This window comes from Halichoeres trimaculatus, unplaced genomic scaffold, assembly GCF_033239565.1.
Source record: "Halichoeres trimaculatus isolate MK-OKI-2021-1 unplaced genomic scaffold, fHalTri1.1 fHalTri1_scaffold_18, whole genome shotgun sequence".
In the NCBI taxonomy this organism is placed as follows: Eukaryota; Metazoa; Chordata; class Actinopteri; order Labriformes; family Labridae; genus Halichoeres; species Halichoeres trimaculatus.
Window position 1 is genome coordinate 5988089 of NW_027437196.1, and position 25700 is coordinate 6013788.

At 40.4% G+C, this 25700-nt stretch overlaps 1 protein-coding gene across 1 annotated transcript in view; it reads right to left on the reverse strand.

The window, feature by feature from the left end:
* Positions 1-25700, reverse strand: part of LOC141807704 (sodium channel protein type 5 subunit alpha-like) — a 244433-nt gene that overhangs the window by 98164 nt on the left and 120569 nt on the right. The window contains exons 10-11 of the mRNA XM_074693871.1: positions 2055-2196; positions 510-707 (exon numbers count right to left, since the gene is read on the reverse strand). Coding sequence (XP_074549972.1) covers positions 510-707; positions 2055-2196 — 340 coding nt within the window. The remainder of the gene's footprint in view (positions 1-509; positions 708-2054; positions 2197-25700) is intronic.

Consider the following 25700-nt stretch of genomic DNA (forward strand, 5'->3'; position numbering starts at 1 on the left):
AACAGGTAGTTATTAGCAACACTTGTCGGTCACATTTCCTTTCCCTTATTTTTTTACAGCTTTTGTTTGTTTCCTTTTTTTCTGATTTCACTGTGACACAACAGCTCTCATTCACAATCCCTGAAAAAAAATACAAGTACAACAACTGTCAATCATCGTTAAACGCAATGTAAAGCCTCGTTTTTAACCTCCAATCAAATGAAAACGAGACCTCTACGAAAAAACAGGACTTGAACACAAGACAGCCAAATGATATCCTCAAATCACAACAATCAGAAGTGAGAAACATTTCTACGAGGTGTGTTTTTTTTTTTTTTAAGTTTAAGCACAGCCCATCTGGAATGACTGGGGAGATAGATTTTTTGACCTATACTGCAGCCAGCCACCAGGGGGAGCAGTTTTTGTGGTGACCTTTCTTGAAGCAGAGCAAGATGACGTCCTTTTTGTTTTTACAGTCTATGGTTCAACCTCAGCGTTGAATGAGTTCAGGCCTTGCTAAGTCCTTGTACCTGCTGCTCCCTCTTCAGCCTCTCCATGGCCACCTGAAACTCCCGCTCCTTCTGACACGCCTCAGCGATGGTCGCCTGGTTTTGCTCTTCGTACGCCATGGCTACCACAGCCAGGATCAGGTTAACCAGGTAGAAGGAGCCCAGGAAGATCACCACCACGAAGAACACCATGTAGGTCTTACCGGCCGATCGCAGCGTCTGCAGAAATACAAACAAAATGCACAGTTTCCTCAATGACGAAAGCACTAGGAATGGAATGGTACGGTACACCAGTGACATATTCTTGCCATTTTATTGTATTGTATTTTTATTGTATTGAATTTGAATTGTTGTGTCGAAAATTTCAGCCTCGAGGGGCGTTCCCACTCAGAACTCAGAAATTCTGACGTCCGAGTACAAATGGAAGCTACCGGAGTGTACCAAGGGTGTGCCTGTGGCATTACATTGCTGTGTGCTGTCAGTGAGCACTACTATATTAAGTGTGAGCTCTGATGACGGCGGAAAGAAAGCAGAGGATAAAACTGCAACCTAGTGTTGCCAACTTAGAGGCTTTGTTGCCAAATTTAATGACTTTTCAGACCCCTTTGACAAATTTTTAAAGGCGACAACTTGAGATGGATCCCTTTCACATTTGAAACAATATGGTACCAATTCACGGTACCTGGCAATCTATGCTAGTACTCAATGATACCAATTTTCAGTACTTTTTTGTGTTTATGTGGTACAAAATATCAATTTGTTTAATAATACAATGTTGTTGTTTTTTTCAATTTAACAAATTTGTTCTTTAATATATTATATTTAGTGAATCGGTGCTCGGTACTTTTGACAGATTTTGGTTGGTACCCATCCCTAGCAACAATGCTTGCAACTTTTGTGGAGTTCAGCGTGTGTGATTCCCTCCCCTATCCCAAATACAGAGACAGTCCTCACTCTCAGCAGATGAAATCACACAAGTGTGTGTCTCATTATGGTTATTTAAGAGCCCAGCCCAGATAAAGGAGGAGGGTTGATATTTTTACATTAAAAAAAACGAAAGAATCGACCAAAGAAAGTTAATTTGTAGTTCTGAACTAATTTATGATGTTGTGTTTTACCTGCTTTCTGTCTCTCCTTGTTATTTCTCTCTCCTACAGAGTCTATGACAATTACATGCAGATGGATTATTATGCCAATATGACAGCAGCATCATTTGGTGGCTTTCAGTGACTTCTGGAACAGACAATAGTGACTTTCCTTACTGAGGAGTTGGCATGTTGAAACTAGCGATGTTTCACTCAGCTTCAATTATGTTTTAAATGGGAAACAGACTCGTTCTTTCAGGTTTTTCATGACTATACATGACAGAACTGATTAAAAATAATCTGTTAATAGTGAATTATTGGGGTTTATGGTAATCTGGAAAACAATAACATTGTACACCAAACTGAACCGTGGTTTTTGTGAACTGTTCCATCCCTGGTGAGCACCCATTCTACTCCTACTACTACTACTATTCTGGTCTCCACCTCCAAAGCGTTACAGACCTGGGTGATGAAACCGTACCTGGTGGTAGAGGTTTTCCCAGTAGTCTTGTGTCATGAGCCGAAACAGGGACAGGAAGGCCCAGCCGAAGGTGTCGAAGCTGGTGTAGCCGTAGTTTGGGTTCCTTCCTGCCTTCAAACAGTCGAATCCATCCGGACACTTCCTGCATCAGAAACACACAAACAGCTCGTCACACACTCAACATCTGTGGATCTGTTATGTGTGTAGAGACTGGAAGCAGATTTTGGAGACACAGACGGACTCATTAGGTATTCAGAGGTTTTATGTAAGTATAACTACTGTTTTTCTTACATCTGTGATTCGGGAATCTAACACCACAGGTCTGAGCAGGAAGTGGGTGTAGGAACACTTCGAAAGCTGAGATATTTCAATCATACATTTCATCCACTCCCTCGCTCCTGACACAAACACCAGCTCTGTTTCCTCTCCTCTGTTTACGGGCCGGTTACCGCTGTGTGACCGGGACCCGCCCACTCGTGTCACCGCGGAGACGGAACATGCAACGCAGGGACAGAGTTGGTCATAATTGATATTCCACATTTATATCCTATCAAATCCATCGCCGCCCACATGGTCGCAACTGATCTGCAGCTCCGAGGTGGTCAGTGGATAGTTTACAGCTGCACACACGCACAGTAACTCCTCGTTTACAGTAAATTAAATGTTCCAGAAAATCGCTAAAACATTCAGCACGGAGAAACTTCTACGTTGAAGGTTTCTAGAGTTTGGGGCACCGATTGTAAAGTTATACACACTACGAAAAACAACATTTCTCCACATTTAGCCCTAAAACATCACTTTTTCTGCAGATTTAGAGAAACATTTTTAAAATATGTTTATCAAATAAATGTTGAAAGTTTTATCTTAATGTTGAATGTTATTTATAAATGTTTTAAGTTAGTGTCCTGATTATAAATATTTAGCTACATTTCTAGACATCTAGTTTTCATTCTAAATATTTAGCTAAGACTAAATATTTATTAAAGATTTACAAATCTTAAGCAAATATTTCTACATATTAAGTTAAAATTTCTAAAGCTTAAGTGAAGAGTTCTAATACTTGAGCAAAGATTTCTAAATATGAAGTCAGGATTTCTAAATCTTAAGGTACAATTTCTAAATATTTAGTTAACATGCAAATTCACACTCCCGCCTGCCCGAAGTACCAAAATAAAAGTTCCATTTATAAATCTTAAGGAAAACTTCTAAATATTCACCAAGCTTTCTAAATATTTAACCACAATTTCTAAATCTTAAGCAAACATTTCTAAATCTTGAGCAAAGATTTCCAAATATTTGAAAAGATTAAAGATATTTTCTCATATTTCAAGATATTTGCTAAGATTTCGAAATATTTGGTCAAGATTTCTGAATCTTAAGCAAACATTTCTAAGTCTAGAGCAAAGATTTCCAAATATGAATTCAGGATTTCTTAATTTCGAGGTACAATGTCTAAATATGTAGCTATGATTTCTAAATCTTGAGGTAAAATTTCTCAATATTTAGTTAACACGCAAATTCACACTCCTACCCGCCGGAAGTACCAAAACAAAAGTTTGATCTATAAATCTTAAGAAAAACAACTAAATATTTACCAAGGTTTATAAATATTTAGTCCAGATTTCTTTATCTTAAGCAAACATTTCAAAATCTTGAGCAAAAATTTCTAAATATTTGGAAAGATTCAAGATGTTTTCTAACATTTCAAGATATTTGCGAAGATTACCAAATATTTAGTCAAGATTTCTGAATCTTAAGCAAACATTTCTAAATATTGAGCAAAGACTTCTAAATATGAAGTCAGGATTTCAAAATCTCAATTTCTAAATATTTAGCTAACACGCTAATTCATGCTCCCGCCCACTTGGTAGTACCAAAATAAAAGCCAGAGGAAGTGATTTTGAGAATGTCGATCTCTACTTCTTCGTCGTCAGCCACAGGATCTTCAACAATGCCATCACAGCACTTGGCAGGTTTGTTTTCTAACGGCTGATTTAGCAGACTGTGTTTGACTTTCTCTAAATCCTGCTTGGCTGCATCACTTCCTCCAACCTTTGTCTTGGTACTGGCGGGAGTGTGACTTTGCATGTTAGCTAAATATTTAGAAATCGTACCTCAAGATTTAGAAATATTGACCTCATATTTAGAAATCTTAGAAAATATTTAGAAATCTGAGAAAATATCTTATCTATAAATCTTGACTAGATATTAAAAAATCTTTGCTCAAGATTTAGATACGTTTGCTTAAGATTTATAAATCTTTGATAAATATTTTGTCTTAGCAAAATATTTTGAATGAAGCTAAATGTTTAGAAACCTTGGTAAATATTCAGAATAAGGACATTTATTTTCACATTTATAAAATATATCCAACATTTAGATATAACATTAAACATTTAAATAAAATATTTGACAATTGTTCATTCATTCATTTTCTGAACCGCTTATCCTGTTCAGGGTCGTGGGTGGCTGGAGTTCATCCCAGCTGTCATTGGGCGAGAGGCAGGGTACACCCTGGACTGGTCGCCAGCCAATCACAGGGCTGACACAGAGATAGACAACTATTTACTCACACACTCACACCTACGGACAACTTAGAGTGACCACATAACCTGATGAGCATGTTTTTGGACTGTGGGAGGAAGCCGGAGAACCCAGAGAGAACCCACACGTGCACAGGGAGAACATGCAAACTCCACACAGGGAGGCCCGCCGGCCAAGCTGGGAATCAAACCGCTGTCCTTCTTGCTGTGAGGCTGTAGCGCTAACCACTGCGCCACCGTGCAGCCCTATTTAACAAATATACTTAACAAATATTTCTGTAAATCTGCAGAAAACGTGAAGTTTTAGAGCTAAATGTTGTTGTTATTTGCAGTGTGTGTGTTTACAATCTGCGCCCCATACTAGAGAAAATCAAACACATAAATTCACACAAAAGAGTTGAATTCCTGAAGGAGGGAGAGCTCCAAGTGTCTCCAGAGCAGCGCAAAAAGAGACGTCTTTTTATTCCATTTAACTGTAATTTAACCAGGAAGTCCCTGAGAGGACAGTCTTTTCTGTGGATGTTAACTTTTCGCTCACAGAGATGTTTTACAAAGTGTTGGAGCAGAAACCTGGAGCCTCCGAGCGACGTGGAGGAGTTGTGGTGCCTGAGGAAGAGTTTGACATTAACAGAATCACGAACAGCGCAGCTTGAACAAACCTCTGGTCGAACAAAGCTCTGACTCACACACGAGCTTCAGGGCTGACTCACAGAGGTTGCCGCTGTGCAGACGTTATCTGGGGATTCAAACCGGCAACCTTAGCCCACTGCGCTGACCCGCCCCGGCTGGCGACGCCCCCGCTGGGCCGCCGCTCACAGCTGGGGAGGTTTTAAACAGCGTGTGTGAATCATCCTGTTTGTGCCTGTATTTATTATCACCTGACTGAACAACAGTCAGCGTGAGGAGCGATTCATTAATTACAAACAAAATGAGATGTTTGCTTACATAAAGCTCACAGAATACAGCTGTGTGACAGAAAGGGACGGAGCGACACATGGGGGAGGAAACCAGCTCTGATTTAACACCAAAACCAAAGGATTCACTCTGAACAACAGAAGACGTAAACAATGTATACAAAAACAACAACATCAAGGTTTTTACATTTTTACTATCCTTAGATATTGTGACCAAACATATTCAAGTTTCATATTGCTAGTCTGTTAAATCTCTGTTATAACTTTCATTGATCCACAAAAAAATAAAATAAAAAAAAATTCTTAACTCTTTTGAGACAATATTCCACACAGTATAAATAGAAATAATTTTTTAAAAAGACCAAAAAGCAGAAAATAAATATTAAAAAAATTAAAATTAAAATATATAAAAAATAAATTATATTATATTATATTATATTATATTATATTATATTATATTATATCATATTATATTATATTATTATATTATATTATATTATATTATATTATATTATATTATATTATATTATATTATATTATATTATTTTATATTATATTATATTACATTATATTAAATTATATTATATTATATTATATTATATTATATTATATTATATTATATTATATTATATTATATTATATTATTTTATATTATATTATATTATATTGGAAGATTATGGGATATATTGAATAGTATTTCTAAAAATGGCTTCGAACAACAGAGTTACCATAACTATTTTATTGATAACAATATAAAAAAAGGACAATATGGATGATATGGTCAACATCCTCATTCTTTTCTGACATTTCTAGGTGCATTAAACTGTTATTGTTGTTTTGACTCTTCTCGTTTTTTTTTCACTGCTCTACCTCTGGCATTATTTGCACACATGTTCGATATAGAGCATTCATTCATTCATATCTGGACACTGCACTGCAAAAACTAAAATCTTAGCAAGTGTTTGTATCATATCTCTGGTTAAAGTTGTTAGAATAGACTTAATACAAGCCACAAGTCTAGAAAAATGTCTTATTTCAGGATTTAAGAGAAAAAAAAGACCCCTGATTTAGAAAAATATCCCAATGAGATGAGAAAAACCTGTTTATCAAGTTGCTTTAACTAAAAAAAAAAAGTCTCGTTAGCAGATTTTTTCATTCAGTTTGAGCCATACAGACATTATTTTTTGTCTTTTGTCCTGAAAGAAAACATTTCACTCCACTTCAAATTTGCACAAAGTCTTTTGAGACTGTTTGTGCTTTTTCTTTCCCTTTTCCTAGAAATAAGGCATTAATACTTGCTTAGGTTTTAGTTTTGCTGTGTACTTTTTTCTTACATATTTATTTTTTACATTGTATATAATAAAGCTTTCCATGGTTTTAAGTTAGAGAAGCTCCTCAAAGCAGTGCACATTCTAGGCAGAGCTCAATGTCTTCACACTATTGACTGGGTCCAGTGTTTGACTCCGCCCACTTGTCCCTACATCACAGTTCCACACACTGTTAGCTGCACTATGAAACAGAGATCTTATAAAGTGTTTATGTCTATCTTTAAGTAAATATGTCTCATTAGATGCAATTTGGTCCACCTTCATCAGACAAGTCCAAAAAAGTCTTATTTCAAGATATTGAGGTGGGGAAAAAGTACATGTTTAGTTCTTCTAAATGCAACTTTTTCTTCCCTTTGTCAAGAAAACAAGGCTGATTTTTCTATCACCCCCTAGTTGGAGACACCTCTTGCTGCACCTTCCCATGTTCCACCTAATGTAAAGCTGAGCTTTATGTTCAAAGCATTCGACTCCACCATTAGCCTTGGGGCTAAAAGTTACACACACTATTTAGTCACGTCTGTCTTACGACCAAATTCCACCAGGTCTGTGCTCGGTACGTCTCCACTGTCATGTTTTTTCAAGACTATTTTGGGGGAATTTCCTGTTTTTAAGTTTTTTTAATTTATTATTTTGTTGCAACCTGGGTCTTTAAAGTTGGTCTCGTTACTCTGGATAAGATAAACAAGACTTCCTTGTTCGTTTTTCCCAGACGCAGGAGCAACGATGCACAAATGAGCACAGAGCAGATCAAGGGGGACCCCATAACAACAATGAAACATCCATTTACTCTTAGAATGAAACACATAATGCTGGATTGTGCTTAACTACAGCAACAAACTGTCATAATCAGCAAAGCCAGACCAAGAGTCAACAGATTTCAGGTTTTTACATCACAACAAAGATAACATGGATGAGGAGGGGCTCATCATGGTGGTGATCATGTGACTCCAGCAGTCTGTTGCCCGACAAGGTTTCAACACCAACACTCGACACTCTTTTTAAAAAAAAATACATCCACATCTGAGCTCTCGACCTTCCCATGTTCCACCTCATGTGAACTATTTCCACTTTCATCCTATAGAACATTAAATACATATGTTTATGTATCGGTTGTACTTCGTTTGTTAGAGCCTCCATGTCCCTTTAAGTCCCCCCCGTCTCAGACTCAGCAGTAAAAGCCTCCTGAGGTTTCTGATACCACACAGCAGAAAAGCAGCACTAAATAGGAATCTGCTATCAAAAAGCTCAGTCTTTGACCTTTGAAGCGTTCAGCTGGAACAGTCAATTTCATGCTGTTTAAATCACAAACTAACAGGATTTGTATCCCGTTTAAAAAAAACACTGAAAAGCACATTACTTGCTTGTGCTGCAAAAGCAATCATCGTCAGAAACTGCAGAGAAGTCGATGCAAATTTAAAGTAAAATACAAAGTATGACTAGCTGTAACCGGGGAGGTAAAAGCACAGGAAAATAATTAGTTATGTAATGCAAGAAGAAGGCAGAAACAATCAATCTTAATGCTGTAAAAACAACACCTCTTATCCAAACATTACGGTAATAACTAGACAGAAGCATAACAGTAACAACCGTCAAATTATAAAGTCAGTCAATGATTTTTGTTGCAAGAAGGAAAAAAATCTGCTATTACTGCAGTCCATCAAATATGCAGAGGAGCTTCTAATCCAGACTTTATGGTAAACAAAGCAGCACATTTGGCGAGAAGTGAGATGAGATAATGAAAAGCTGAGAACCTGCTGGTCTAAACACTTTGGTAACACGAATCAATGTTGATATAATTTCAATATTTCCTGGCACTCTTGTGTAATTTGAACCTGATAAAATTTAAAGGAGCTGCTGATACAAACATTACAGTAACAAGTAATCAATGCTGATTTAATCTGAGGTGCACGATGATGTGAACATTACGGTAACAGCAACTGGGGACATTCTGAGCAGCAGCTATTACAAATATTACCGTACGGATGTAAAACAAGACAGCACACACACCGTGGATAGAAACACTGATAAAACACAGGATGAAGTCATCACACACACACACACAAACACACACACACCGAGGAGTCATCTTGATAGCAGTTAAGCTGACACCAACTCAGAGCCAGGCCACTGCCTTTATAAACACACACAAGGTGAATATGATGTGTGTGTAGGTGTGTGTCGCTTGTCCGCCCATCTCGTGGCGAGTGAGTCAACATGGTGGCATGTGAGTGGAGAGAGTGGAAGTGAAGTGTGTGTGATGGGCTGACTGAGTGTGTGTTTGTGTGTTTGAGGGGCTCGAGGACCTAAAGAGAGTGTGTTTGAAAAAGCAGACATGTAAGTCTCTGATTTGTGTGTGTGTGTGTGTGTGAGAGGTGTCGGAGTGTGAGAGCCGGCAGTTATCTCTCACACACACCTCTGTCTGTGTTAATGGAGGGACGCCACTTCAGACCCCCCTCTCTCAGTGAAGGGGGCCCCTCAGCCCGGCACTTTACACACCTACATCACCGACACACACATGCTAAAGACGACATTAACTCCTGTACGTGTTCCTTAGCCTCACACACACACACACACACACACACACACACCACACACTCTTCAAGCCCTTTAACACTAAAGCACACACACATTGGAGCTTGGCGACAGAATGATTCATATCGGCCAAATTTCCCTTGATGGAATACAACCTTTCAAAATAAAAGCACGAAGCTAGTGTGATTTATTTTTCAAATCCAGGATGTAAAACTAACAAACTTTTTGTCTCCTCTGGCTGATTTTTTTTTAGCTTCAGCTCAAACATCACCCTATTATTGGATATAAAATCATTTACTGAAGTTTTTCTGCTCCTTAAAATGACAAATATTGAATATTGAATATTTATTTAAAGGATTTGTGATTTGAAAATGGATAAATAAACACACTGGGGCTATTCTGGGAGGTATCCTGGGGATTTCTGTGAGCGTATTCACTTCATGTTCCTCCTGCCATTCACTTCTATCCTTCATGACCCACACACACACACACATATACACACACACACCTCTAATTATAACACTCAGGTAAACTCGAGTCCGGGAGAGGAAGAGAGTACTTAGCATCACTATAGCAACTGTATCACAGGGCTGGTTGCTGGGGGAGAGTGTTTTGTGCCATCTCTGTTGGGAGACGGAAGGACTGCATGTGTGTGTGAGTGTGTGTGTGTGTGTGTGTGTGTGTGAACTTTCCATGTTACTTCCAACACCTTGTCCAGATTCTGAACAAGCTCCAGGTTTGTATTTATTTACAGGGAAAATATATAGTTTCATCAAACTCCTCCCACCCTGAATTCATCTTATTTAATCCAACGTTTTTCAATCTATACTTAATTTAATCTGTTTCTATCCAGGCTCGTCCCCGTCTAACCTCACAGTCCATCCAAATCTGAAGCCAAGGTCACACTAAGAGATTTTAAATCTTAACAGAAACGTACAAAATGTGTCGACAAATACAAATATTAACACATTTGTTTTAACAGAAACAAACGTCACACCACAAAATGAGTGTCAAGCTAAATGTAGCCACCTGATCAGACTGTCAATACCTCAGACCTGCAGTTCCTTGACTACTTCCTTTTGTTTTCTTGATTGCTGCTGTAACTTCAATTTTGTTGTACTTGTTACAATGACAATAAAGCTCTATTCTATACTTTTCCATTCTGTTCTATTCTATTCAAAAAGCTGTAGGAACATATGCAGGCTCCCATCTAAATGAATGCAGTGAAACGTTGCCTCTGTTGCCAAAGTGGTCTAAAGCTCACAAACTCAACCTTTCCTATGTTTGCAGGCAGTGGCGCAAAAAGGGGGTATGCACTATATGCGATGCATAGGGGCGCCGAGCTAGGGGGGGCGCCAAAGCGATACGGGAGAAATTATTTTGAGTCTGCATCTTCTGTATTTGAAAGCTGTTGTAAAAGATACAATCGAAAACAGAGGCACAGAGCTATAGAGATAGTAAGAATAAGAGAGATAAGAAGTAAAGAGATCTCTATAGCTCTACAGAGGCACGTCAGCATATCACAGATTAGCGCCCCTCCGCACCTTCAACCCCTTCCATCCGCTCCGTTCGTGCGCGCGTGTGTGGGGGGACAGGACAGGCGTAAGCGTTTTCTTTTTGTAGGCAGTCAAAGATGGACAGACAGAGAAATGTGTGTGTTACTGTGAACAGCTGTTTGATCAGCTGATGCACGTACCCGCAAATGCGCCCTGTGACGTTCGGCAGCGGGCCAAACCCCATTCAAAAACTAGTGTTTTTTTTATTATTAACGCTTTGTAGACCACATCCCAGTCCGCCTGCACCGAGGTGACCACAAGACATATTTTTTTAGATAATTCAGCACTATTTCGGCCTGTCAAATCATCTGAACAACGCCAGGTTATTTAAGCAGCTCATCAGCTGGCCAGGCACGCGTCACGATGATCCGCCTACTCAAGGACCTCGAGTTACGGGACGCGTGCTTTGTTTTCAGCTCATATTAATTTTAATATACCCATTCCACAGAAAATACGTTACAGAGAGCAGGGCAAACATGTCCAAGAGATAAAAACAGAATACACAGGAATCCAGCTAGCCTTTGATGTAAAATTTTTTTTTTTTTTTTTTTTAAATATACATTTTTGTTTGAAAAATGCTGCTTTCACATCATAAATAATAATTAAAAAATAAACATCTTGTGTGACTTGAAGCCTAAAAAAGAGTATATATGTATATAAGAATCAAAAAAAAAACCCATCGAAATGGACCTCATTGACCTCACCTATTTCAAAATCCATATACACACATGGGGGGGGGGGGGGGGCGCCTGTCGTGTGTCTGCATACCCCCCAGAAAGTAGGTAGTTGCGCTCCTGTTTGCAGGTTAAAGTGATACTCCGGGATGGAACAAGTTGGGTCCTATCTAGAGGTAGACCGATATATCGGCCGGCCGATATTTGGACATTTGTCTCTATCGGCCATCGGCCGTATTTTCTTTTAAAAAGCCGATTTTTGATCCGTTGTATAAAATGACGCAATTTTTGATCAGGCACAAAAAAGATGAGCACCTCAAACTTGTGGAACCACTTGGATACATTACATACTTTTGTTCAAATTATATTAATAAGTTTAAATTTCTTTTTTGACATTTTAAGAAGAGTGTGAATGTTTACTACTGCTTGTTACATTGTGTGTTTACTCAGACAAAATATTTCATTGTTTTGAAAGCTGAATAAATGTTCAGAGGACTGGACACGACTTGTTGTAATAGATTTCTTTTAGTTGCTCAGAAATTGCTGCATTTCACAAAAATGTGATAAATATATATTTATTTAACAATCGGCCTGAATATCAAATTGGAAAAATCGGCTATGCATATCGGCATCGGCTGCCCAAATTTGGAAAGCATCGGCATCGGCATCGGCCCCCAAAAAACCCATATCGGTCGACCTCTAGTCCTATCACAAGGTTCAGGGCAGAAATTACCCCTACAGCAGTGATTTTGTGCAGCAGAAGCCCAGAGCGCTCGCACCAAACACCCCCTCCCTGCTCCTCTGCCGGTTTCCTCTGCACTCAGACAGGGCCATATTTTACTTGACCAAAAACACAAATAAACGGACTCCCACTGAAAAACTCTGATATAGGTCTGTATTCACGCTTTATTTAGAGAATTTTCGGCGCATTACTTTAACACAAAATCACCGCTAAATAAGGCTCTAGTTCTCATTGTGTCTCTTCGTCCTGGCAGACTACCTGCGTTTGTTTATATCTGGCACGGAGAGCGTGGACTGATACACTAAGCGGCGAGCGCCTCATAGCCAGCTGTGGCTCTGCAGCGGAGGTAGCGCTGTTTTACGACACGATGAGAACTAGAGCCTTATTTAGCGGTGTTTTTGTGTGAAAGTAACGCGCTGAAAATTCTCTAAATAAAGCGTGAATGCAGACCCATATCAGATTTTTTCGGTGGGAGTCTGTTTATTTGTGTTTTCGGTCAAGTGAAATATGGCCCCGTCTGAGTGCAGAGGAAACCTGCAGAGGAGCAGGGAGGGGGTGTTTGGTGCGAGCGCTCTGGGCTTCTGCTGCACAAAAACACTGCTGTAGGGGTAATTTCTGCCCTAAACCTTGTGATAGGACCCAACTTGTTCCATCCCAGAGTATCACTTTAAGGTTAGAGGATGTGACTTGCAGTTTGCTTCATGCTGATTAATCTCAAAGTGTAATTTTCTGAGTTGACGGACACAACAGAAAGTCTACTCATTAAATTCCAGGGCTTTATTTCACACAACAGACACTTTTTTTTCTCCTGTCAGCGCTCAGAACAGATGGTAAAAAGATGTTTGGTTGAAACTTGGGGTCAGTGTGCTGCTCTGAGTGTTTCTCAGCGAGACGTTTGGAGAAAATCCTCTCTGTTCAGTGTCTTCTTAGTGACACAGCAGCTCCTGAAATAGAAGCTAAACTAGGAGGAGGGTCGCTTAGCTGTTAGCATCTCAGCACAGAGCGGGCTGGCTGTAAACCAAAGCTTTGATCGTGTGTGTGTGTGGTCACATTAATAACAGAGTCGTCCCCGATGTGTTATCATTAGAACATCTAACTTATCCTGATTACCAAGCGCTCATAAGGACACACTGAAACACACACACGCTCACACACACACTCAGCCTGCTGATGAGTGTTCACACCAGCCTGATCCTGATAGACTCACTCAAAGTTACCAAGAAAAACATTCATCAACATTCCTCTCCGGAGTCAGCGGGTCACAAAATGAAACCACTGCCGGGTTTGAAGAGACGTCCAGTAAATCAGCTCCTAACCCTCCGAACCCCGGACTTCTTTAGCTCTGGATTCACACCCTCGACTTACAGGCTTATGGAGTTATCACCACATACGTTGGCTCGATAATTACTTATTTTTAGAAAACGCTGAGTGTTCGGATGCATGCAGACTGAATGCTATCTAAAAATAGAGCCGAGGATACGAGCGATTCAAGGAAACCAGTGGGCTGTGGATGATGGGCAGCATGAATAAACATAAAAGTGACTGAATGAGGGACTTTTGACGGATCAGTGTTATCAGTCAAAGCGTTAGGTAACAGTCAGATGAAGGGTTTTCAGTGACACAGCCTCAGAGATGATGGTGGTCCCTGTGCTGTGGTCTTACATCAAAAGAAGGCTTCATTTAAAAGAAACAGGCTGATTTAATTCCTCCATAATGCGGTTTAAAGGCTGATATGGAACAACTCAATGGCTTGTTAAGTTTTTATTGGACAGTTAATAGAGGACTACATAAAGAGCTGCATTGGCATTTGTTCCAATTTAACATGGCTCTGCTGTTTCAGGAAAGTGAGTTTTTATTCAGTGCTGAGTGTTCAGCAGGCTCATGGTCCTCGCGTCATTATGGAAAATGTCAGCGTTCTATTTATTTCAGACGGGAGCTTTTCAAGCCTCCAAAGACTAAATGTTGCTGAGGAGAGTTTCTTTAGTAGGGAGGAAAAATGTGTCAGACACAGTTTAACTTTTAATAATGTAAAGCCGAGGGGAAAAAAGGCCACTTAACCTTTCTCTGGACTGCTTCAGATCTCTTTATTCTTTACCGAACCTTTTCTAACCCATACATCAGCAGCTCAGAGGCTTTACACTCCACGTCTATGCATTTTCAAAATCTATTTTATTCCTTTTGTCACTTCTTTTAAACCCAGGACACTGTTTACTATAAAAACGCATCTATTTCAATGTTTGACGTAAAACAAATAAGTAAAAGGCATCATAAAACAGACACAAGTAAGTACAACAAAGTAGAAACTTAAAGGAAATATAAACTGGAGAAAAAGTTATAAATAGACCCTGAGGGGAGGCACAAAATGGTAAATGGGTACCTTTAAGCACAAGCCAAAGATAAAGGCAAATTTACAATAAAGGCATCGCAGTAAAACATGCCCAATGTTTTGTCTTAAAACAGATAAAGGTACCATGGATCAGATTTGAGGTGGTGTGTCAAAACAGACTCTTAAGGGTACCCCAGAACACCATAATGTCAGACTAAACAAAAAAATGACCTTGTAATCTTTCCTTAAAGGTACACCCTCAAAAAGTCACTAGGTGGAATTTTAAAAAGCCAATTATGGTTATCTTAGATCAACAACGTGGTACCTTAATACACATGCTAAGGATAAAGACAAACCAAACAAACATGGACCATGGTAACCTATGCTTTAAGGTACCTCTGAAAAACTTAAGGTACCTTGAAACAGACACAATGTAAAAGAAAAAAACTTTAGAGTTCTTCGAAACTGACAGGAAATTGGGTACTTTAAAGCACATGCAAAGTCAGACCAACTTTATAGGGATTGTGTAACCTTTGCTTGAGGAACCTCTAATAATACATCAAAGTGCCTTATAACACATGGTATTAAATGGGTACCTCTAAACAGGAAGAAGTCAGCACCTTGAAACAGATGCTTTAAAGTGCCAGGAAATGTACGTGTATATCAGACACTTGAAAGTAACCCCATGGGTAATCTTAAACTGCGTTCCCACCAGGCAGTCCGGTTCGGTTCAGTACGGTTTTTCACGGTTCGGTACAGTTAAGCCTGATCCCGTTTGCGTTTCCACAGCAAACTGTGCCCTCTCGTGGTAGGCGGCGTGTAAGCTGGATGCTGAAAGCTGCAGCTGTTAAATAATAGTGCAACGCCGTAGCAGCACCACACGGTTTACCCCGCTAATAAATCCAACGAAGAAGAAAAAACACAACACAGCAAACAAAGAGCAATGATGGAAGACATCCAGCATTTCGTCCTTTCTGTGATTGGCATGTAGCTCTTTGATACAAAGAACAATCAAGCTTTGTTTCAGAGAAGTCTGTGTGCTGCCAGGAGAAATGCAGCCACTGTCGGGGTAAGTGACGATTCTTTTGACCAATCAACGGTCTGCAGAGTTGTTGCTCCGCCTTCCGAGAGCGGTTCAGTCTGGCACCCATACGAGAGGGTCCCAAAAATTGGGACGGCTCCTCTCGGTTATTTGGGGATCCGTCCCGGGATTAGTCAGTGGAAACGCCGCAAAATACACGCCGTACTGAGACGAACCAGACCGGTCTGCTTTAGGCATGGGGTACCCTTAGAACAGACACCTTATGCCAAAGAAAAGCTTGCAGACTTACAGGGGGTTTTCAGAACAGACTCTATGTGTTATTAAAAAGAAAAAAAGAGTTTAGTGGGTAACCATTTTAGGCACGCGTCGGTCAAAGGATACCCAAGAAACACTAAAGGCATCTTCAGAAAACTTGACATATCACCAACGAACAAGAGTGAAGAGATTCTTGAAACAGACACTTGAGGGTACTTAAAAACAGATGGACAAGACAATACAGGGTATCTGGATTGATATGCTCAAGACCGCTTAGAGACCCTTACAGTTTTTGGAGACAGATTCTACATTTCCAATTAAAAGTCCCTAATAGATGCCTTGAAATTCTATGGGTACCTAGAAACAGACGTGCAACGGAACCCAGAAACATCAGCCTAAGGGTATCTTGAACAAACTAGAGGGTAAAGGATGCTAAACAGCTTCTTGTGAACTTCTGCTAATGGGTATCTTGAAACTGGTCTTGAAAATTTTCATTATTGGGTTCCTGAAACAGACACAGATTATAAGGCCTACTTTTTAGTGAGTAATCAAACGTAACTTGAAACGACCCATAAGGGTAGCTGGTATCAGAAACCTTTAAGGCTCCTTTGACGCAGAAAGTACCTAGAAACAGATGTTAAAGAGTCACTTTGAAAACTCCTTTTAAGGAGGGTGGTAATTTGGCTTTGTTTGGAGTCTTTTTATCTGACAGAGATTTCTTTAGACAGTGTTTTTATTGTGAGGTTTTAACATCCTGCGTCCTGACCGCTGTTTATCCTCTCAGCTCCGGTTTCAGAGTTTCAGAGTTTCAGAGTGTCGCTGCTCTACATGTATTTTAAAAGAGAGGAGCTGCCTGACAACTGCTGGAGGCGGTTGTAAAATCCCTGTGAAACGAGCTCTCGAGTGGCTCATTACTTAGCTATGTGTGTTGGTATGGGAAGAAGTGTTGTTGGCTCCGGTTCAGGCACTTGTTGGCGTTCCTCGAGAATACGGCAGAGTGCTAAGTCATGTTCATTTCACCAGCTGTGTCCAAATGATTTATAGAGGGAGTATAATGTGTCACTACAGAAATAGAGCCTGAGGGGGCGTCAGGGAGGGAGTCTCAGAAGGACCGGGAACCCACTGAGGACCGGAGACGTGGGTTTGAGATCACCTCTGGAGCCTGTCCGTCGGTCCATCAGTCGATCGATATCCTGACTCCAGAGAAACTTATAAGATAACGGTGAACTCACTTCCCGCTTTCTTTCTCCTCAGTTTTTCACTTTGTCTGTCTTAGCTTTCAGATCAACTTAGATTTGATGCTTTAAACTTTTCTGTCCTCTCTTGTCCATTTAAATGTTGACATGCTCCAAAACTTGAAGAGTTAACCAGTGTCTTCCAAAGTTCTAAAGAAATTTTTCCTGATTAGATAGACTTATGTTCAGTAAAAGATCAAACTTTCAGCCTTAGACGGACACAACAAGCTGCTTTTGATTCCTCCTGTTTCCTTTTCTCTCTGACTCTCTTCAGCAGTCAAATCGCTCACCACATCCAGTCAGGCGTGAGGGAATATCGATCAGACCACACACACACACAGCCCAGTGACCATCTGCTCCCACGTGTCAACAGTGTCAACTCATTCTGTGTCAATAAAGCCACTTGTCAATAAATATTCATTTCTCAGAGACCACTTCCTCCCCCGTCTCTGAAGTGTTTAATCTTTCATGCAGACTCCATAATTTACCTGAAAATGACCTCTCCTGCAGCCGGACTGTTTGCTTGCTCACAGAGCAAAGGCTTCAGGTTGGCGAAGAGACGTGAAGGAGGTTTAACACAAACCTGATCGAAATCTTAAGACCAGTTGAAAAATTGCTAGAATTTACCTTTTGCATGGATCTTAATGAGGTTTTGAGTAGAGCTACAATATGCAAAAGCAAGAAGGGGGAGTGTGACAAAAAGCACTTTGAAAAAGTAATTTATTGAAAACAACAAGTAAACTGAAATACGCTGTTTATCAGCTGATCAAAAGTTTGAAGGTCCCATATTATGCAACTTTTCAACAAACTCAAATAGGTCTCAGAGGTCCCAGGACAGTCAATTTAAAGTTTTTTGCCTCAAAATCCAGTTATTTTCTGGACTTTAGCCACTCTGTATGGCTGTATTCAGACCAGAAAAGTCCTTTGGTCCACTCGTTTGGTCCGGACCAAAAGTGGACTTTATTTTTTTCGTTTGGTGTGGTTCGTATTCAGATTGTACTTTTTGCAAGTGGACTATATTCTGTAAAAACATCCGCGTGTGTGACGATCAGTGCTCCCATTGGACAGCACTGACAAAGGGCGGCACACAGAATACAGACCCAGAAATAGAGGTAAACATGTGTGTTTGTGCTCTTATTAGAGCTGCAAAATCATTTTCAGTTTCAAGAGCAGCTCCTTCAAAGCAGGCTTAACAACACCGTTTCAAATTTTGTAACAGTGAAGACAAATGCGCGCAGCAAGGAGACGCTATGCTCTGCGTGTCCTGACCCACAACATGCTAGCAACAGCGTGGCTAAACAGAAGACGGAGGATCAGGTATGAACCAAAGACTGTTAGGTTACGGTGGCTTTATAGGCCCAAAAAGTGCATGTATCCTGTAGTTAGTTCGGATGGACCTTGGTTTGTATTCAGACCTGCACCAGAGAACCACGAACCGCACCAGAGTTCGTTTGGAAGCGGACCCAGACCACCTCAAAAAGTGGGTCTCAGTCCAGTTGTTTGGTCCACACCAGGGTTCGTTTGTGTCTATTCACACCTGCATGAAAAGTCCGCTCAAGCGTGGGAAATGAACCCTGGTCCGTTTAAAGTGGACCAAACAGTCCAGGTCTGAATACGCCCTAAATCGAGGATGTGGCTTTCGCCCCTGTACCATGCTGCAGTGTTTACACAGAGTGCGTAGATATGGCTCATAGAAGCACCGTGGTTCAGTCAGACCAGTTTGATCCAGAGTCTGACCCAGAAGGAGAGGCGCCTGAAGAAACCCAAACTCTACGGCTGCAGCAGGACGTTTCTAAGTGGCTAGTAACTGCTGCAGTTACCATTAGGTAAATAAAATGAACGTTAGCAGCTTGGTGCTGTCCAATAACATGACCATACCTCAACGTGTCTCTTCATCCTGGCAGACTACCTGTGTTTGTTTACATCTGGCACGCCACACACTGACTGATACGCTAAGCGGCGAGCGCCTCGTAGCCAGCCGTGGCTCTGCAGCGGAGGTAGCGCCGTTTCACGACATGATGAGGTCTCCACAAAAACTGCTCCCCCTGGTGGCTGGCTGCAGTATAGGTCAAAAAATCCGCTCTCCTGTCATTCTAGATGGGCTGTGGTCAAACTTTGAAAGATTGATACTCCTCATAGAAATGTTTCTCACGTCTGATTATTGTGGTGATTTGAAGATATTTGGCTGTCTTGTATTCAAGTCCTCTTTTTTCTGAAAAGTTTTGTTTTCATTAGTTATACAAGGTTGAAAACAAGGTTTTATGTAAGGTTTAACGATGATTGACAGCTGCTGTTTTCGTTTTTTTTTTTTTTTTTTTTTCAGGGATTGTAAAATTTGTTGGGAGGTAGAGTCAAGAAGTGATTAGACTCTCGAAAGAAAAAAAATATTAATTTTGTCACCCAGTGGGATTTTGGCTTTAAAACTGTAAAATGGTAAACGATGGAACCACGCTGTCCAGTCTATGGTTTGACCACCCTGCACCACCTGAAGCTCCAGTTTTTACTGAATGAAAAAGCCCCAGATCATGATGGACCCCCTCCACTGTGACGGGTAGAAAACATCTCAGGTGGGATCTTCTTGTCATGCCAGTAACGTTGAAGCCATCTGGACCGTCAAGGTGACATTTTTTCTCATCAGTGTGTAAAACTTTTTTCTACCTTTCAGTGTCCCGTGTTTTGATGCTCCCTGGCAAAGTCTAAAAGGGCAGTTTTGTGACGTTAAAGGAGACGAGGTTTCTGAATTTGTTTTTTGTTTTTTGAACCCTTTTCCTGCAGATGCTATCGGCACCAGTAAGGGCCTTAACTTGGGTCGAGGACCGCCCTGTGTCTTGACAGACAGCCAATCGGATCCTCTGGCTCAGCGCAGGTGTAATTTTTTGATCTACCTCTTGACTTTTTTGTTCCTTAATGCTCAGGATCTTCAAAAGAATTTAGAATGACTGTCTTATTGCGTCTATCCTCAGCAGCAATGGTACGCTGTGAGAGGCCTTGCTTATGCAGCTCAACGACCTGATCACGTTCAGGAAGAGACAGCTTCTTAGCTTGAGCCATCAGGAGGGCATGACCGTGTGAATGCCTGACAGGAAATGAACATTTTGAGCAGATTTTGGCTTTAACAGCCTGTGGTCTTCAACGTATGATCAGGTGATAATTTTAATTACAAGTTCCAAATGTTTTTGTTGCACTCCCCTTTCTTGCTTTTGCATATTGTAGCTCTACTTAAAACCTCATTAAGATCCAAATGTGCAAAAAAGCATATTCTAGCAATTTTTCACCTGGTCTAAAGATTTCGATCATGTCTGTCTCACAGCTTGTCAAAGACAGGATCTGTGATTTCCTCAGGTTGGTAGTTTGTTCTCAGCTCAGGTGACTTCACCTCCGCTCTTCAGAGTTGTGTCGCCTCTAAGAAGCTTTCAGATGTTTGAGCAGCTCCGTGTCGGCTTTAATCCCTGCAGACCGTTTCCTCTTTGGTATTGTATTTTAATTTAGCTTCCTTAATATCATCTCGTCTCGTTCCTCAGCCCACACCTCTGGATTTCCACCTGTGCTCTGACCCAATTCTCTCCCTGGGGATCAATAAAGTTCATTTCATCCTTCCAGTGTGGGTTGTTCTTATAACTGAGTGTTCTCACTCGGTGGATGACTTTTAATTTGATACGGCTTATTTACCCTCCTGTGGTTCTCTGTCACCAAATAATTATTAAAAACCCACCACAGGTTCCTGGAGGAAAAACAGAGACACAAAAGTTTAAAAAGACTTGTAGAGGTGGTCTTGGTCTAAAATAGAGTAATCTTGGTTTAGGTGGTTTTTACTCAGTGCCTTCATTTGAGTGGAGGATCTATCTATTTATTTAATTATTCATTTGTCTATTAATCTTTTTTTGATAACTTTTTTACTTATTTTTAACTTTCTTGTTTCTTTCTTGTTTTTAGATGCTGCATTGGCTGTGTTATCTCTGCTGCAATACGTTAGCACGTCCGCCATATTGGTAGTGGCAGGTGTGCAGCCTAAACCAACAACTGTCTAAAATTCAACATTCCATCCATTATTATAAAACTATGAAAAAAGAGGGGCCAAATTTGATATAATATCATTCAAACAGAAAATTTTTGATCTGACTTCCATATTTCTTTGTCCCCACTAGATCCCCGAGGTAGCTAGTCCAGGCTACTGGTGGAACCAGTGGAGGCAGAGTAAATTGGGAAACACAGCAATATGTGCACATAGATAGTCTGATACCCTACCAAGCATTTACTAATATTTACTAATAATATAATTTACTAATAATTATCTCTTTTTTTTTTAATCTATTTATTTATTTATTCTCCTGTTTTGGTTGGCCTGTCAGTAGGGATGAAAATTTTGGCCGATATTAATATTGCTGTTGTGAGGTGTTGTGCGGTGTTTTTGTGTGAAAGTAACGTGCTGAAAATTCTCTAAATAAAGCGTGAATGCAGACCAATATCTGATTTTTTCGTTGGGAGTCCGTTTATTTGTGTTTTTGGTCAAGTAAAATATGTCCCCGTCTGAGTGCAGAGGAAACCTGCAGAGGAGCAGGGAGGGGGTGTTTGGTGCGAGAGCCCTGGGCTTCTGCCGCACAAAAACACTGCTGTAGGGGTAATTTCTGCCCTAAACCTTGTGATAGGACCCAACTTGTTCCATCCCGGAGTATCACTGTAACACACAATACAAAAAAGTGTCCTGCTTCACTTTCTAACTTCTTCACCAAAGTCCATCTCCAAACCCCCAAAATTGGATCAGGACTCGGCACTGGCTCTATACTAAATAACCAGGATCGGGGGCAAAAAATGCTGATTGGGACATGCCTTATTACAGCAGTATACATTGGACAGAGCTACAGCTCCAACTAGTGGTGGGCAGCTGCACTACAGCTTAGATGAATGTATGAGGCTTTTAATGATTGAAATAGGAAAATGGATGGAAAATGATGGATAAACTTTAACTGACGGGGAATTCCGGGCTGATGGCGTTTGATCACTTACTTGATCAAATGTGCACATCAGTTTTCTGTAGCAGCCCCATAAGAAGCATAAAACACACCAAGGAGACAACTTGCTATTTATAGCTCTGTACACACACACACGTATGGTGTGTACAGTAAAGTTGAGCCTCATTTGAATAAACAGAGGAAGGATGAAGTAACGCAGAGTCAACTATTCGACTCTGCAGGAACAAAGTGGGATGCTCCAAAAGGTTTTTGTGCCCCTTTGGTGTTTTAACAGTGAGGGGAAAAACAAAAGACCTGGCTGTTATCAGTGCACACACACACACACACACACACACACACACACACACACACACACACACACACATGCACAAACACACCCGCGCTCACACAGTTATCTCCCTGTGGACTGGGTATTAGGTTGAGGAAGCCTCTTTTGTGTCTTTGGCTGAACATTGGACACATGTCACATTCACAGCCTCCCAGAGAGCTCATAACTCACACTAACCACACACACACATACACACACACACACACACTGAGACAAAATCAACCCCCACACTGAAAAATGTTTTCAATGCTGCAGTTGAGTTATTGATTAGTGCAGCTTTTAACATAATGTTTTAACCATTTATAACGGCGGCGAGTGGGAGGGGGTGCTGAGACCTTTCTGGCACGTGCACAAACCATTTTGAAGTTACACAAACACACACACAGACACACACTCTCACAGTTGGAGGAGCATCAGAACTGGCAGCCTCCATCAGCAGAGGAAATGAAGCTTGCAAACACAGACACAGAAACAAACAGAGCTGGAAACGCATGTGAACAAGCAGAAATGAATACTAAAATAATATGATGGGACACACACACACACACATGCACACACACAGTCGGTAGTGCATCAATATGGCTACCACCAGCAGTGAATGCTAGGCTAATGGAATGATGAATATCAGCGATGTGACGCAGTGTATTCCAGGAAAATCAACCCCCTCGGCAGCTATTTCCTCAGAGTCGGGTCAGGCCATATTTCTCGCTAACTGCTCCGATGACAGCAGAGACTTTCTGAGAGGAAGCTGGGTCAACGATGATTAAAGCCGTACCTCCACCTTTGAATTTGGTCTTGTATTTTCTCGTCACATTATGGGGCCGAATAAAGGTTTGTGTTGTTCTCCGGCGGTAATGGGGAAAGGCACTGATGGCATTTCTCATTTCAGACGGCGCTCCTGTGAGCCAGAGGCTGACACCGGTTTGAGTTTATCGCAGCCATATATTCAGAGCCTAACAGAGTTGTTGCTCAAGTTTTAATCGATGCTTTTCCTCCGCCTGTAATATAATAACCTAATGCAGAGAGTCAGTAGAGAAATGCTTACAGTACGCATAAAAACAGCTGCTCTTTTATTTGCTAACATCGTTATCATTGTTGCCTTTTTTTATTTTCTAACACAAAAGAGAAGCTTTGAAATATTTAGTTAGATAATTTCTAACAAGCATGGTCTCATGTTTCGCACTTGCTTTTGCAGGGTACAGGAGTTACTGTTCTACCTCTGTCCCAATAAGTAAGTCTGATTTTCTAGTCTTCTGCACTTCTTGTGATATTTTTCCTCACTTTTAACATTTTCTTGTTTCTAAAAAAAAAACAAATTAACCAATCTTGCACAATGGCAGACCAGCAACTCCCGTGATTTCACTGCAAAAAACTGAAACCTTATCAAGTCTTTTTGTCATATTTTAAGTAAAAATTGAGGTCTGGATTGCTTGTAACAAGTACAAAAAAATTGCTACTGGCGAAAGAAAGTTTTTCTCGAAAATTGCTTAAAGGGGACATATCATGCTGATGCCTGATTTTATACTTAAATAAAACATAATAAATTAGAAAACAAGACCTTTCACCCCCTGAATTTTCAAAAAATTAGATATTGTATTTTTTTCTGATATCCTAGAACGAGATTTGATGCCTCTGAAAATAGGTCATTGCCAGTTGGCCGCGGGATTTCGACCGTCATTACGACACGAGGATCCTTTCCTTTTATTGGAGTAATCTGATAAAGCAGCTCCTCCTCTGTGATGTCAGTTAGTCTGATGTCAATGAGTCTTTACACTGGAGTTGCTGTTCTACCTCTGCTTCAATTTGCTACTCTGTGTCTGCATGTGTGTTGATGTCATTTAAGCTTTTGGTGTTTTCTTTAATTTATAAAGAAAGTAGTCAGAAAGTAATTGACTTGACACAGCAGTGGATCAGCAACTCCCGTGTTCTGTGATGTAAAGTGTCTGATCTTTCATTGGAATACACCAGCTTTAAAGACAGTGGTAAATTGGTTGGTTGTCATTTACAGAAAAAAAAATCTGCTGAGTACAGGAATTGCTGATCTACCTCTTCCCTGACTGATAGTGCTTTCTAATGTTATTTTCAATGTATGTAATTGTGGTTACATTGTTCTAGCTTTAAACTTTTTTCTTCTCTCTTGGACTCACAAACTGTTCAATGTAATACAGGAGTAGACAAGCAATGCCCTTGTTGTTGGAGGTGAACACACCTCTGTTAATGTGGTTGTTGATGTGTTAAATCAGGGATGCACTGGCTGCTCCTGGTTTTAAAAAAGTTACCTTTGCACAGTAGTTGCTGTTCTACCTCTTCCTCTTTTGGCTAATCTGTTTATGTTATTTTAAATGTCTGCACCTTTTTGACTTTCAGCATTTTTGTCTGTTACTTTTTCCTCAAAAATAAAAGTCCAAAACTAATCATTTTAATCAAGGAGTAGAGAGGCAACTCCCATGTTTTAGGTGATAAAGATACAGCTCTGTCAGTGCACCTTTGCAGAGGAAAGACGTTTTCCTACCTCTAACTCCTGTTTTTTGCAAAGTAAAGCTGCTGTTTTCATCAATCTAGCACCTTCAGTGTAAGCTCTTCATTTATCAGTCCATTTATGTTTGAACCTTCAGTTCTTGGGTAGCAACCAAACCGATGACATCATCCCTACAAGCAGCCAAAAACGCTTTCCTTTGCACAGTTCCCAGACTGAAACAGTGGCCACAAAGTGTCGGTAGCAGGATAGACGCTGTCAGGAGTTTAGATTTCAGATTTTGGATTGACTGTGGCCCCCCCTCCCATTTGAGCATCTGTTCCCTCCTGTTTGAGATTTTAACACACTTTGCTGTTTGAATCCCCCTCTCCCTGAAGACCTCTCCATCCCCGCTCGTACTGGAAATCTGCCACAGAGTAGTAGTGAAGTAAATTTCTAAGGTGCTTCCTCTTTCTTTTTGGCTGCAGGAATAAAGATTCATCTTCCAAAATGAAGTAAACTCCTCTCCACTGCACACAGGAGGGAACATTTTTAAAGGACAGGGAAGTCTTTGAGGGTTTTGGATGTGCCTTCAATCACACGTTTGCTTTTTGTGCTGTGTTTATTTTTCAGGAGGATATTGGCTTAAATTATTCTGTGATTGGAACTCGCTCATTAAATCCTCAAATGTAAAAAAAAAAAAGATGATTAAATGACAGGTACAGGCTGGGACGAAGACTCCCTCG